Source organism: Lingula anatina, chromosome 8 (assembly GCF_051362555.1).
Source record: "Lingula anatina isolate TDL-2025a chromosome 8, LinAna3.0, whole genome shotgun sequence".
Lineage (NCBI taxonomy): Eukaryota > Metazoa > Brachiopoda > Lingulata > Lingulida > Lingulidae > Lingula > Lingula anatina.
In genome coordinates this window covers 20,258,613-20,273,325 of record NC_141774.1, presented here as the reverse complement: position 1 = coordinate 20,273,325, position 14,713 = coordinate 20,258,613, and the positions used below count along the sequence as shown (strand labels likewise).

The 14,713-nt window shown below is 41.4% G+C and overlaps 1 protein-coding gene across 2 annotated transcripts in view; it reads left to right on the top strand.

The window, feature by feature from the left end:
• Nucleotides 1-14,204, top strand: part of LOC106175979 (uncharacterized) — a 53,603-nt gene extending 39,399 nt beyond the window's left edge. For both annotated transcript variants that reach the window (XM_086994715.1, XM_086994714.1), the window contains exons 25-33: nt 2,648-2,843; nt 3,535-3,703; nt 4,065-4,310; nt 4,689-4,843; nt 5,259-5,434; nt 5,606-5,782; nt 6,047-6,152; nt 6,304-7,899; nt 8,232-14,204. In XM_086994715.1, coding sequence (XP_086850841.1) covers nt 2,648-2,843; nt 3,535-3,703; nt 4,065-4,310; nt 4,689-4,843; nt 5,259-5,434; nt 5,606-5,782; nt 6,047-6,152; nt 6,304-7,899; nt 8,232-12,298 — 6,888 coding nt within the window. In that variant the 3' untranslated portion in view covers nt 12,299-14,204. The remainder of the gene's footprint in view (nt 1-2,647; nt 2,844-3,534; nt 3,704-4,064; nt 4,311-4,688; nt 4,844-5,258; nt 5,435-5,605; nt 5,783-6,046; nt 6,153-6,303; nt 7,900-8,231) is intronic.
• The last annotated feature ends 509 nt before the right edge of the window (nt 14,205-14,713 follow it).

The following is a 14,713-nucleotide window of genomic DNA, read 5'->3' as shown; positions in this document are numbered from 1 at the left end:
AAAGGATTTGAATAAAACACAGCCTTATTCCTGTTAAATGTGATTCCTTGGAATTGACACAAAATGGAAATATGTTTTTTTTTTTTGATGAAGCATGACAAAAACAGCCATCTTGTCTCATAAAATTGCTATCAAGTATTACCACATTGACACCAACCCTGTTCAGAATAATAGATCACTATAATAATAAGTGCGTAAGTTCCTTTATGATAGCTTTTCGTTGATACATTTTAGCTTTAAACATGACAGCCAGACACATGAATCCATTAACCAGTGATTTAAAAGTCTAAACCCCAACATTGCAAATGTGTCTGAAGCTTTTCTGTTCGGTAATTTGGAAGCAGATTATTTGATATATTTTTTGTGGATTTTTTTCGGGGTAATTTCAAACCTGTAGTCAGCAATATTGGAACAGGTTTTCTTTTTCTGAAAAACAGGACCTTTTTACCCTCTTATTGAAAAAATGTTGTAGAACCTTGATTGTATTTTTATTCATAGTGGACCCTCTCCAGCCAAAAGGTCAGTTCATTTAAACCCCTCCTCCCCCACCCCCTCTCCCCACACCTCCCCCTCCCCTCTCCCCACCCATCCCCCACCCCCTCTCCCCACACCTCCCCCACCCCCTCTCCCCACCCATCCCCCACCCCCTCTCCCCACACCTCCCCCACCCCCTCTCCCCACCCATCCCCCACCCCCTCTCCCCACACCTCCCCATTCTTTTGAAAGTTTCATGAGTAATGGACATCAATAGTGCTTTTGTCACAAACAGAAAATTTATATCTTGGGTAAAATATTTCAACATGCCATCGCCATCTTCATCAGTCTCTTTATATATTGTGACACAGTGAGTGACAAAAAATTATATATTGACATAGTTAGTGACAAAAGAATATATTGTGACATAGTGACAAAAGAATATATTGTGACACAGTGAAAAAGGAATATGTTGTGACACATTTAGTGACAAAATATATTGTGACACAGTTAGTGACAAAAGAATATAATGTGACACAGTTAGTGACAAAAGAATATAATGTGACACAGTTAGTGACAAAAGAATATAATGTGACACAGTTAGTGACAAAAGAATATAATGTGACACAGTTAGTGACAAAAGAATATAATGTGACACAGTTAGTGACAAAAGAATATAATGTGACACAGTTAGTGACAAAAGAATATAATGTGACACAGTCAGCGACAGAACAGCTTTTTATCTCTGTTCTACCTGGCATGTACTCTCTTGATCACAATAGAACAGTATCACTTTATAAGTACCAATTAAAATTAATTAGGCTCTTAGGCAGCCTCTAGTGCATGAACCCCCTGTAGCCCTTATATAATTACCACACTGTCAAGATGCTTTTTTTGCGAAGTTTACACCAGTACAGCTGTATTGTTTTGTGAAAAAATTTTAAGGCTAACCTGATGTGAACTGTACCTTTGCAGCATCATTAGCTGATGGGGGCCCTGGATAATTGTGTGGTCTTCCGTGGTCTTTTGGTCAATTAGTCGTAATTGATGGGTGGGCTGAACATTCTATTTCAACGCCTTCTTAGATATTAGAAGTCACTTATTAGTTTCACAAGCAGGTTGGTTTAAGATGATCATTTTTTTTTCTTTTTTTTTTGGTTCATTTGTGTTGACCAAAACTAGAAGCAACTATTTTAAAGCTATGTTCTCAGTAGAGTTGGGTTCATTGAATTTAGTAGCTTCATTTGAGAAGGTTTTGTGATGAGGATGAGGAGTAATTACATGATATCACATTTTCACACAGTTCAAATAATATTGTTTTATTTTATGGGCTTAAAGAAAACAGATTAGCTACACCGTGGAGTCTCACAAGTTAAAGAGAATTTTGACAAGAAAGTCTCAGTGGTGATTATTCGACTCATTAAACAAATCTCATGTCAGATCCACTTTGAAGAAATTGGCTGCTATAAATAGAAAAGTCAATAAATCTCAAGTACTAATGGAATATTTTCCTTGTTGTCCAAAAATGGAATGCAGTTAATAAAATCTTGTTTCATTTGCACAAAATTATATTGTAAGACTACTGCTCTTTGAACATCCTTTTTATGAATATGAAGAATTCAAATATGGTAGAATTAAGTAATATATGTTTTTTTTTTATTATTTCATTCCATTTTACTCTTTGTTGGATGAGTATCACCATGAATGCAACTGTGACAGCTAACATCTCCATTTCTCCTCTCCATTTTGTAAAAACTAATGATTATTTTAGTAAAAGAAGGAAATGGAGTAGTTGGCTTCAGTCTCATATTTTTGCAGCTCTCAAACTTTGTCTTGGTTGGTCTGACTTCCAACAAGCACAATGGTTTCACAACATTGCTTTTCCTAGCTCAACTATCACATTTCATATCAACAACATGCCATGACATTTACAATATTTTCCCTTATGGACTCCATCATCATACACTTAATTCTGGATCTACCATTAGTGGACTAGCTTTCAGCATTACATCTCTGTCTCAGAGACCTCAGCCAGTTTACATTGTCAGTTGGACAGATCTCTTTTCCAGTATTAGATTGAAGAACTTGATTAACATTGTTTAACTAAGCTCAACTGTCACATTTCATATCAACACCCAACATGACATTCACAATGTTTTTTTCTTCGTTACAGGACATTATCATTATACGCCTAGAGCCACCAAATGAAGAGGAAAAGAACAGTTACGTCCAGTTTTACTCATACCTGAACAGTCGCAGCCGCTGCGGTGTGGTAGCCAATCATAACCCTCATATTAAGGACATGTATCTCATTCCTTTGGCGTCTCACAGTCGTGTGCCATCAGTTTTGCTGCCCTTTGATGGACCAGGTAAGAATAGACATTAATTTTTTTTAAATTTAAATAAGAAATCCAACTAAGTTGTAAATAATAATTATGTAAAATTAGCCCTTAAGCCCTCCATCATAAGGTCCCTAAGCCATTTGTTCTTCTATTTTTTTTTACTTACAACCTAAACTCATGTCTGTAATAACATTGTGAATATCCTCTGTTCACAATGTGTGTAGAAGACACCAAAGATGCCAGTCTTTTACGGTAAAAACTTGAAAATTTTGTCACTTAAGAAGTAATTAATATCTTAAAATGACTGAATCCTAACATTGCCATATTAGGTGACAAACTTTTTCGAAATTATTGAGAGGCCCATTTTTAAGTTTGGTGAAATTTTCAAAGTGAAAAAAATTACCTTGGGGAGTATCGTCTTCTGACAAAATTTTCAAGACAGACTAAATTTTCAGGTTTTTACTGTAGATGCCAGCAGATAGTGATAGCACAATCTCATCCATGTCCACATGCATGCAATATTTGCTATGTAGTCAAGTGCATTCAGAGACACATGCACATGCATGCAGACCCAGACATGCTCAAAGACACACACACACACACACACCTTTCTTTTAATGGATAATTTTGACCAACATGGGTTAGTTGTGTCTTTCGATTCTTAAAACAATTATTCAGTATTGCCCAGTCAAGTTTTAAGACAATCTTTTTTATTTAGGACTGGAGAAAACCCGCCCTCACATGATATTGGCAGTGATTGTCAGGTCGAAGGCGGTGCTAAAGAGGCCACACCCCCAGAAGGCAGCAAGCAATGAGAGTCATGCTGATAGTCCAAAGAGAGGCAGTGAGAAACATAGCAGAGAAGAAAGCAGTCCTAAAAGACACAAGTAATCATAAATTTTGCATTTTTAAAGGGACACTTTATGCATATGAAAATGTCCTCTAAAGTCATATTTTCTTTTTCTGTATATTCCTTAAAACTGCCTTTTTCTAATTTTGCCTAAAACTGTAAATAAAAGTGCATGGTGGCCATATTAATGATTTTGCTTCTGAAATGTCATGAAGATAGCATTCTAAAAGTCTGACCAAAAATGAAGATCTGAATTATTTGATCAGAAGTGCTGTGAAACATCTATCAAGCAGTGAGTTGGGGGAAAAAAATTCTGCAAAAATTCTCAGATTAGAACCTTTAATATATTTTATACTACTGTTTTCTATCTCCATTTTCCTTTTTTTATTTCTCTAAAGGCATGACACCACTCCTGAACAGCACCATCATCACCACAAGCACCATCACCGCCATCATCCTCATCCTCATCCTCATCCCTCCAAGCAGAAATCACAGGAGAAAATGGAGGAGTCCCACTCACCGCCACCAGCAGAGGAAGTTCACAAACCCAAAACTGGATTTTATACCCTGCATACTGTGGATAAAAGCAGCTCGGAGTCAACTGCCACAAGTACCCCTGCCACAGTGGATGTGTATAAGCCTCAGTAAGTGAAGTTTGGACAGGCTTTTTTTTTCCAGTCCAACTTGCATTTTTTTCCTGACAGTGCCAGTCGTGTTTCCAGTCTATCTGGGTTAACTTAATTGAGAGGCGCCACCATGGGTGATTGTGTAATGCAACAAGGTGTCAATTAGTGAGCCAGTGTACAATAAAACAAAGGTTTTTTTTTCCAAATTAATTTCCAAATTTTAATCAGCAGTTTTGTCAAATGTGTCAGCTTGTGTTAGAAGTGAAGACAGGGCTTCCAGTGTAGTGTTCGCTAAAGGTGTAATTTATTTTTCCGTAAATACATCCATGGTTGGGACTGAGAATGGTGAGAGAAGTATCCCATAGATATTAAAAATTCCCTTCTCTCTTTTCACAGTATGACCAAGAGCAATGCATGGAACACTGAGGGCCAAGAAGAAGAAGAGGAGGAATATGAACCTTTACCTTACTCTGCCAAGCAGGTGGCTGCCTCAGCAACTAAAGAAGAAACCACCGTCACTGGAGACCCCATTGTGAAACAGTTTGGAAAAGGTTTGGATTTATTGTTTTTAATGAATGTTCTAATGTTTTCATAAAATGGAGCTATTGAATTACAGAATTTTAGAGTGCATCAGAGGGCTCACAAAATGCACTTAGAAATTGGTTCATTCAATAGCTCAGTACCTTGGACCATTTTCGGTGGTCTCATTTGGGGCAAGGGAAACCAAGTCTTTGGTCTTTGCAGATAATACTTTGAATGTTGCTCATGCCTTAACATGAAGAAAGAGACCTAATGTCAGGCCTTACCTACTCAGTCAACATGTTTTCAGTTTGGGAGTTCAACCCACCCCTGCCCCTCATGAAAATGATAAAATATTACTTCAGTCAAACAAGCAGTATGCACAGTAGAGCTCTCTATTTCCTTTTGACAATATTTTTTTTATTTCTGTCCATTTTCATATTCCAGGCACTAGTAGTTACTCCCCCAGCCAGGGTACTCCTGGGGAAAATGATGAGGACGCCCCCTATGAACCAGCAGATGATGATGCTCCTGTCTTGCCAGTTGCTCAGCAACAGCCTGTAGTGGCTCCATCTAGCCAGCAGACAGTCACACCAGCAGCACCTCCGGCTGGGCAGAGCCAGGTTAGTTTAGATCTACGGGAGGGTAGAAAAAAGGGGCCAAGTTAGAAAGTTGTTCTAAGTTTAAGGGCAAAACTTAAGTCTTGTTCAGCTCATGTTAAAATCTATTAAAAGATTTTGGACTAAAACTTAAGCCCCTTTATACATATAACTTAGTATTGTTGTGTTTTGTAGGGGACTAGTGACAAACCAACAGGCTTCAATCTTGGCAGTGTAGATGTCAGCAAGATGATAGATGAGATCTCCAAGGCCAAAAACCCAGCAGAGATGACTGCAGCTCTTCTTGCTACCATGGCGGTGAACACAGACCTGGGGGCCCAGAGGAAACTTCTTATTGAACTCACTAGGAAGGTAAGCCACATTCTTTCTGTGAACTGGATATTGCTGGCATTTGGCTTAACCCCATGATATTCTCCATGCTAATTGTTAAGTTCTGACTGACCATGAAAATGCATCCACAGTTTCCTAAATCCTGCAAACTTGCAACTGCTGTGGAACTTAAGCAGATACGTTTCGCAGGTAACTAAAGGCACATCCGTATCTCCCTTCTTTTTAGTGACATATATATATAGATATATTTTACAACAGTGTGAAATATTTTGATTGTTTCTGCAGGTTGAGCAACAAAAAAAGCAACTGGAGCTAAAGAAACTGTCACAACAAGTGGAGGAACAAAAGAGACAGGTGGAAATGAAAATGCAGACTTTACAAGGATTTCAAGGTAGACATATATCATTAATCATAATTATGAAAAAGCATTAATATAATTCTCATACTTGCACTCACATTTTCAAATTATTGCATGCACTTAAGACCAATTGACAATTGCAGTAACTGAATATTATAATATAATGTGTCTGTTTCTTTTCTAGCTGGACCCCCAGGCGCAGAGAAAACAGGTACCAAACCACCAGTCTCAGTGGGCAGCATACCCCTTCCTCCAGCACCAAAACTGTCTGCAACAGAGGCGACTCCAGGTGGCAGAAATACAGCACCAGGGGGAGCCTCTTCACAAATGACTTCACAAAAAGGCTCGACAGGGGGAGAAGTCAGTGCATCAAAGTCATCTGTGGAACCCCAAGGAGCCTCCAGAGTGCAGCATGGTGAAGAAGGACCAAGCTCAGGAGGACAGCCAGGAAAGACAAAAGCATTGCCACCGAGTTTGATGGCCAATCTGGCAAAATTTCTGCCACATCTCAACCTGCAAGCTCCGTCTGTCAGCTCCACAGCAGACCCAAAGAAAAGTGACATAGGGGGCGCCACAACAAGAGGAGACCTCTTCCCCAAGGCTGATATCCAAGGTGTTCCACCACCAGGTCAAGGACAACCATCTGTGTCCATCTCTGTCTCTGCTAGTCCCTCAGCAGTTACCGCTTTACAAGCAGGTGTCAGCACTAAAGGGAAAGGGGCAACGTCCACTGGAGGCAGCTCTGACTTATCTGGGTTCTCACTGCTGCCCCCTGGTATTCAAGCATTACTGACTGGAAAGGAGGCTGGAAATATCCAGAGCTCTGAATTGCAGGCTGTTCTCTCCATAGCTCAAGCTGGGACTAGCAAAGAGCCAGCTGATCCTAGTCAACCCACTTCCTCTTCTTCAATAGGTGGCGCTACATCAAGACAGCATCAAAGCCAAGCTGGGACATCTTCAGCACAGAGAAACTATTTAGATTTGAGTCAGAAGGGTGTTGACATTGGACAAACACACTTCCTGACACCATATGAACAAAAATTTATGAGTCCAAATAGAGTGGACAGTACAGAAGACACTTTAAAAAGTCCGACTACTCCCTTTGGCGGGAGGGGTAAAACTCCTCTTGGTGATGCGTTATCACCCCCTATTGAGCATTCATCACAGTATTCAGGCAGAGAGAGACACAAAGGTGGCCTGGGCAGTTTGCTGACCAGTGACCCAACTGGACTGTCCATCTTCTCCCTGGCCAGTAAGCAGAGTGGGGGTGGGGCATATGGTGGACGGGAGGAGAAATCGGTGATTCCAGGATTCGGATTCGACAGTTCCCATCAGGCTTTTGATTATGAGGAACCTTCACCTGTCAGGGGCAAAGCTGTTGATTCTACAAGGCATTTTGGACATACAAAGTCCACTGAACCTTTACTGCCAGGCTTTGGCGGACCTGAGGAGCACCTGGCTGCAAAAGCACTGAGGCAGCAGGATGAACGGACTGAGAACCTCTTTGGTCATGATAACCATAGCAAAGAGACTGGACAGACTCATAATATGGATGACCTAATCTCACAACAGTCACATTTCTATCAACATGAGGAGGGTGCGGGTGATGACGACGCCCACACCCAGCCTGCCTTTATTTCTATTTCGGAATGGCAGAGGAGGGAGACGCAGAGGCAAGAACTGGCTTCCAGAAAGATGGAAGAAGGCAAAGCTGCAGCAGAACAGGCTGAGAAGTTCACTGTGCCACCACCTGTTTTGACTGGAAATGCTACTCCCATGGGTGAGCTGTTAATATGAACTTTTAATTTGTTAATCCTTATGTAATGAATTTAAAGCCATTAGATGTCAGCATATAAGGTAACAATGCAATGATGTTGAAAAGTATTTAAAAGTTCTTAATTTTTTTTCTGAAATTCTGTTGTTTTTGTTGGAAAAGGAAATTGTTGGTTAATCAGTTGCATAAGCAATATCCTAAATTAAAATATATCATGTGGTGGAGAACGGTGTCCTTATCTTACTGATTTCATTTGGTCAGAAAGAGTTAATATTTTCAATCCAAGTGACTTGCACATATGGACAGCTTGATCAGAGATGTGTATGTATTCATTTTAGGTGGTCAAAAAGGATCAGACAGCCAGTCAAGCCAACAGGTACCACAGCAGCAGAGAGGTGATTTCTCCAGAAATCCCCCAACAGGCAGTGATAAGTCCAAAGAAAGTGCTGCACATGGTCTCCATCCACCTTTAAATCAGCCTAAAGAGAGCAAGAGCAATGAAAAAGATGCCAGGCCACAATCCGGAATTGGTGGTAAAATAGCAACTAGAACGCCTGATATACAGCCAGGTGCTAGTAGCAGTTCCAGTGATGCGGCGCGGAGAGAAAGTGTGGAACAAGACCAAAGAACTGGAAAGAGATCTGCTCAAGGGGAAAGTGGCCGTTCCTCAAGAGATCGGCAGTCATCTCGAGACAGGCAGTCACCCCACAGAAGACAGAGTTCAAGTAACAGGCGAGAAAGTCCAGATAGAGGTCATGGGAGACGGAGGGACAGGAGATCTGGTTCTAGGGACAATAGGAATAGGAGATCTCCAGACAGAAGGCGAAGAAGCAGATCACCGAGAAGAGACCGTGATCGAGGCAGGGATCGCTCAGATAGGGACAGACAAAGAAGGGACACAGGTGATAGGTCTTCACCAAGAGGTAGAAGGCCAAGTTCAAGGGAAGGTTCTGTGAAGTCCAATGATAGTAGTAGTGAAACTAAACAAGCAGGGAAGGTACAGCAATCTGCCAACACAGGGAAGTCCAGTCCAGCTGGAGAAGATAAGGACAAAGCACTGAAAGAGGCAGGAAAGCAAGCAGAGGCAACCAGTGTGAAGGAAAGAAGTAGCCAACAGGGGGCTCAGCAGGTGGGAAAGACGCAGCCCCCGGGAAATGTTAAATGGAAACCTCTTGGTGCTTCTGCAAATGCATCCCAGCCAAAAGCACATGATTCAAATACTGTTTCTGGAAATAAAAGTGAGACAGGTCAGTCTTCTGCTCAAACAGGTGCTCCCATTAGGCAATCACCCATGTCAGCCCAGCAGGACCCAAAACAGGTTCCCATGGTAAAACAGCACCCACCAGCATCATCCTCATCACAGGGGAGTAAGAATATGTCATCCATGCCCCAGTTTCAGCAAAAGCAGAATCAGCCTCCTTCTACGTTACAACAGAGCCAAAATAAGCCAACCTCTTTAATGCAGCAGAAGCCAAATCAGACTGGTCCATCATCACAAAGTAATAATCAATTATCAGGCCCACCACAACAACAGCAGCAAAATCAACTTTCAGCAGCTGCGAAACAACATCCAAATCAGCCACCAGGCTGGAAGCAGCAGAGGCTTACTCAGCCCTCCAAACTGAACCAAACTCAAGCCCTGGGACCTGCTCAGCAGAGGCCAAACCAGATGCCCCAACAGAACCAGAACCAAACAGGACCTACCAGCCAACATAATAGGCCTCAAATGCCACAGGTGCTACAACAGAGGTCACTTCCACAGAGTACTACACAAGCCCAACGTCCATTTCCACTTAAAGGTGGGGTCGGGATATTAGGAGATGCACCAGCAATGCAGCACCCCTTAAATAAACCTGGGGATCAGCCCCAGGGGAATAGACGGCCATCCCAGGGGCCAACAGAGCAGACAGTTGGGCCATCACCCCAGGGCCAGGTGAAACAGCCTTCTTCCCAAGGCCCACCCCAAAGTCAGTTAAATAGACAGTCTGGCTTTGGTTCAGGAGGGCCAATGAGTGGGCCAAGACCACCCGCACCCTTTGATCAGAGGCACCAAGCCCGTGCCCCATTTAATCAACAAGGCAGACCACAAGAATCTCAAGACCAATGGAAATTTGAGCACCAGCAGCAGAGAGAACAGCAAAGTCAGCCTTCAAGAGGTTTATTATCTACCCCAGCTAGAGCTGCCGACTCTCAGCAGAAAAATGAACCTCCTCGGAGTCGTGAAGGCTCTCCTCGAATAAGAGAACAAATCCATGAAAGAATGCAACAGCAGCAGCATCAACATCTCAGAACAGATGGTCTACCAGGAAGAAGATCGCCACTCACACAACCCCCTGCAGATGGTGGACCCCAGTCCAGGCTTCATGGTCGCCCAGACAAGAGAGGTCTGCTTGGTGATAGACCACAGGGTGAACAGCCTCACCATTCAGATGGCCAAAAACAAGGACCAGGTGCAGAACTAGGATGGCAAGAGGAAAGTGGTTCTCATGGCCCTGACCATAGAGATACAGGAGTGATCCCTGGCTTTGAGGAAAACCAAGGAAATCCTGATCATGATTTTTTGCGACCTCTGCATCCACATTCAAGGGAAAGACTGTTTAGAATGGGTCCACCAGGTCAAGACTTAAGAGAAAACTTGGAATATGAATCTGGGAGAAAATCTCCACATTTTCATGAAGAAATGGATGCCAGGAAATTGAATCCCAGGAGCCGAGGGAGAGGATATCCCCGTGGAATGCGGGGCCGACCTCCTCCACCAGAACACGGGAACTTTGATAGACCCTCTGAGGAAGAACTTCTGGCGCATAATTGGGAGAACTTTGAACAAGGTGACCAAGAATTTTCAGGATATGAATCCATAGAACCACAACAGAGGGATTTTAGAGAAAGACTGGCTTCAAGAGATGTGGAGTTAAGAGGGAGAGGCAGAAGAAGACCTGGACCTCACTACCCTGGCCATGAAATGATAGAAAACAGAAGGCCAGGAAACTGGGGAGCAGAAGATGAAGAAGAAATGATCCACCAAGGTCACATGTTTCCTGGTCGGGGCGGACCTCATCCAGCTGAGTTAGGAAGAAGAGGTCGTGGGGGACCAGGATTTAGAGGAAGATTACGTGGCTTCCCTCCTCAGCACCCCAGAGGAGCACCCCAGTTTAGAGAAGATACTTGGGAGGAGGGTGACCCAGATCATATACACCAGGATCTACACCATGAGGGTGAGGAGAGAATGGAACATTTTGGTCCTGAAGAACATTGGGACCCTAACAGGCCAGATGCACAACAGAGGAGAGGACCAGTAGATCCAAGAGAGGAAGCAGATCACCCATTGGACCAACAAATGAGAGGACCTGAAGGGGAAAGAATGAGTCTGCGTGAGGGTGGTTTAAGGGGAAGACCTGTGAGGGGTCTAGGTCCAAGAGGAAGGCCCATGAGGGATCCAGATGTAGAGAGAAGGGTCCCCCCAGGGATTGACCCTTGGGAAAGGCCAGGGAGAGGACATCCTTTGAGAGCTCCAGATGGTGAAAGAATGAGGCCACCGGGTCCAGCATTTAGAGGTCAACTTCAACATGTGGCTGAGGGCAGGGGATCACCATTAGTTGAGTTTCAAGAAGAAGGTGACGTGCATCGATTAAGACCCCCTCAGGGTGAAAAAGAGTCCAAGGGTCTTATTGGTGACAGGCCACCACAGGGCATGGGGTCCAGTGTGGGGCTGTTGGGAGATAGGCCTGCAAGAGTTCCTGAACATTTTAGAGATGAATTCCATCCAGAAAATGCAGGTGAAGAGTGGGGTGAAGAAGGGCATAGTGCTTCCACAGAGAGGCCACCATTTAAAAGAAGACCCCCTCCACCTGAATGGCAACTGCAACACACGGAGGAAGATTACCCTATAGAACCATCATTTCCAGGTGATGATGGCATGAGAAGTGTACATCAACACATGTCTGAGAGGCCACCAAGAGGTAGAGGGCTGCCAAGAGGTAGAGGACTGCCTCCAAGAGGAGCCGGCCAGATGAGACCACCAGGGGAGAAGAAAGTTGTATCTTTACTAGATCTACCTCTCCCAGCAGATGAACAGCATGGTGAAGGGGAAGAATTTGATCACCAAAGAGAAATAAATGAGACAGAGTTTAGGGACCCAACACAAAATAGAAGAATAGCAGGACTATTTGACCATCCAGTTCCTGAAGAGGGCCACGGTCCAGGACGCATGGAACCAATGCACCAGAGGGCAGCGCCAGCTGGAGAAGGTGACAGGCCACCAAGACGACCCCACCCTGAGTTTGAAAGGCGAGGCCCACCACATGGTGACAGACCCTGGGGACCCAACAGGAGACCTCCACCCCCAGGGCTCAGACCCCCGGGCCCAGGTAGAGAAGACCAAGGGAGAGAAGCCCCATGGTCATAATGGACAGTTTATCCATACACTGCAGCTGAAAATATTTGTTGGACCCCAGGATTGATGTACTTAAAAAAAATTGCTGGAATATTGAAGATCTTCACCATTTTGAACACTAGATTTTGTATTAATTTAAACTATTGATTAGTTAATTAATTGATTTTTTGGTGGCAGAACATTGGGAATTCTCTTCACAAACAGGTGAACTTTGCTTGATTTGGTATTATGTGCAAAAACCAAAGGAATTTTGTTAACATATGCTAAGAACGGTTTATCTTTTTGGTAGTTAAGGATATGAAATCCTTTCAGCAGTCAACAACCTGTCTGACTTTTTTCTCTTTTTAGTAGACAGGATTTAGTAGACAAGATGACAGCATGGCAATAGTTCAGGTATTTCAAATTAACTGTGGGGACATTGTGTTACTTAATGCGGTGAATATATTTTCAATTTTTTTAATTTTCAAATTCCTCACTTTCTCTAATATTTTACTTTCAGTATTCATTATTTTCATATTCTTGCACAAACTATCTGATGTGAAGATATGTCACTTTTCAAAACTTTTGAATTACCATTTTTAAGTATTACCAACAAAATACCGTTTTTAATGTGTTGGATAACTTGTCAAATTCTTTGAATTAATAGATGAACAGCTGTAGTACTCTTCTTTCTTAAACAATAAGTATATACACAAACATATATGAAGATGAAGCAGCATTTGCTTTAGATAGCCAGTCGCCCAGTATGTACATGTAATGTCTGTACAGTCATTTCTTTGCATATTTGTGTATACTTGAGAGCACATGAATATAGTGTATAGTGAGAAAACATAATGATCTCCAAGTTGGAAAATCAGACCCAAATGTTTGCACAGTTCTTTATCTTTTCACCCAAGCTCAGATTTTATTTATGTGAAAAGGTAATGGCTTCTCTATCAAGGATTTTAGAGTTTACAGACCGCGTAATATATCCTGTTCATTGAAAATGGTTTAAGTTTTGTGAAAGGAAACAATTTTCAAAGGCTAGTGTGTGTGAAATTTTACAGCAAATTTTTCCTTCCGATCTGTGGTAAAAAATTGATGTTTATACCTAAACCTGAGTGGACTCGATAAAATTTAACAGGGCTTGTTTTCAATAGGACTAACCTTAACTGAACTGACACAAGTTTGTCACCAAAACAGTCCGCTTACAAATCTTGTGGTGTAAGGCGGGGCAATGTTCTTCATTTATCTTTAGTCTACATACTGGCATATGACTTAGTTTTGTCTTTTTCCAGTATTTTTTAGTGAAAATTTAGTGAAATGTTAAGACCATTTTTAGTGAAAATGGTCTTAACATTATAAATCAATTCTTTATATATCTATATTCCGTGGTAGAATTTTAGTGGCATTTGTTAGTAGCATCTTTAGGTGAATACCCCAATAATATTTTTATGTAACATATGATACAGGTGTTTGAGATTAGGTTTGATAAAACACCTTGAATTTTCTTACCTAATGCAATATCAAAAAGTGATTAACATTAATCACGTACTTGAACTTTTTAAATGTTTATGTATATATCAGAACCGTAGAGAGGTTTACAATTCACAGAAAGATATTATCATGTCATATTGGGAGTGGTGTAGCAATATGTGAATTGAATGAAACCCTTATATTCTAACTTAAAATGAGCTTAGCTTGGCATTGTAAAAACTTGTGTCAAGTGGTTTTATTATATTCAGCTTGTTGTCTTGGCCTGTAAAGTATGTCTTGTGAAGTTGACAAGATGCAGTGGCTTCTGGATGCCATTCTTACTTAAATCGTTATGTAATCTGTGTATGTACATACCTGTATATATAAAAACATACAATGGCTTCTTATAATTGTTATGTTTTAATTGTAATAAAGGTATCAGCATTGGGTACATTAATTCATATTTTGCTGTTTGTTTTTATATTAATTTGATTTTCTTTTTTTTTTCCTCAGTCTATATTCATTGGCATTATTCACATATATGGAAAGCAATATGTGTAGAGTCGAAATTTTATTCAACATCATACAAATTAAGCTAAAAAAAAATAAAAAAAGGAGGGAAATGTTCAGAAATTGGGGAAAAACATTTTCTTTTTCTTTTCATTTTTTGTTAAATTAAAAAAGTTGATATTTTTTAATAAATTATTATTATTATTTGATAAAATTAACTTCCAAATGCTGTCCATTTTTTTTCATTCAGTTGCTTTGTGGTGCAGCAGAAAGAAAATAGCAAACGACAACTACGAAAAAAAGTAGAATTATATCAAATAATTTACTCTGGTCACGTATCTTGGGCAAGGGTTACTTAATGACGTCAATTTACCGCCCTTTGACCATTTCGCGCGAATGCTTTGTTTGTCTGTGCTATAGTAACACCTGTCCCCAACAAGTTCCGTGCTTAGACGCGCGTAT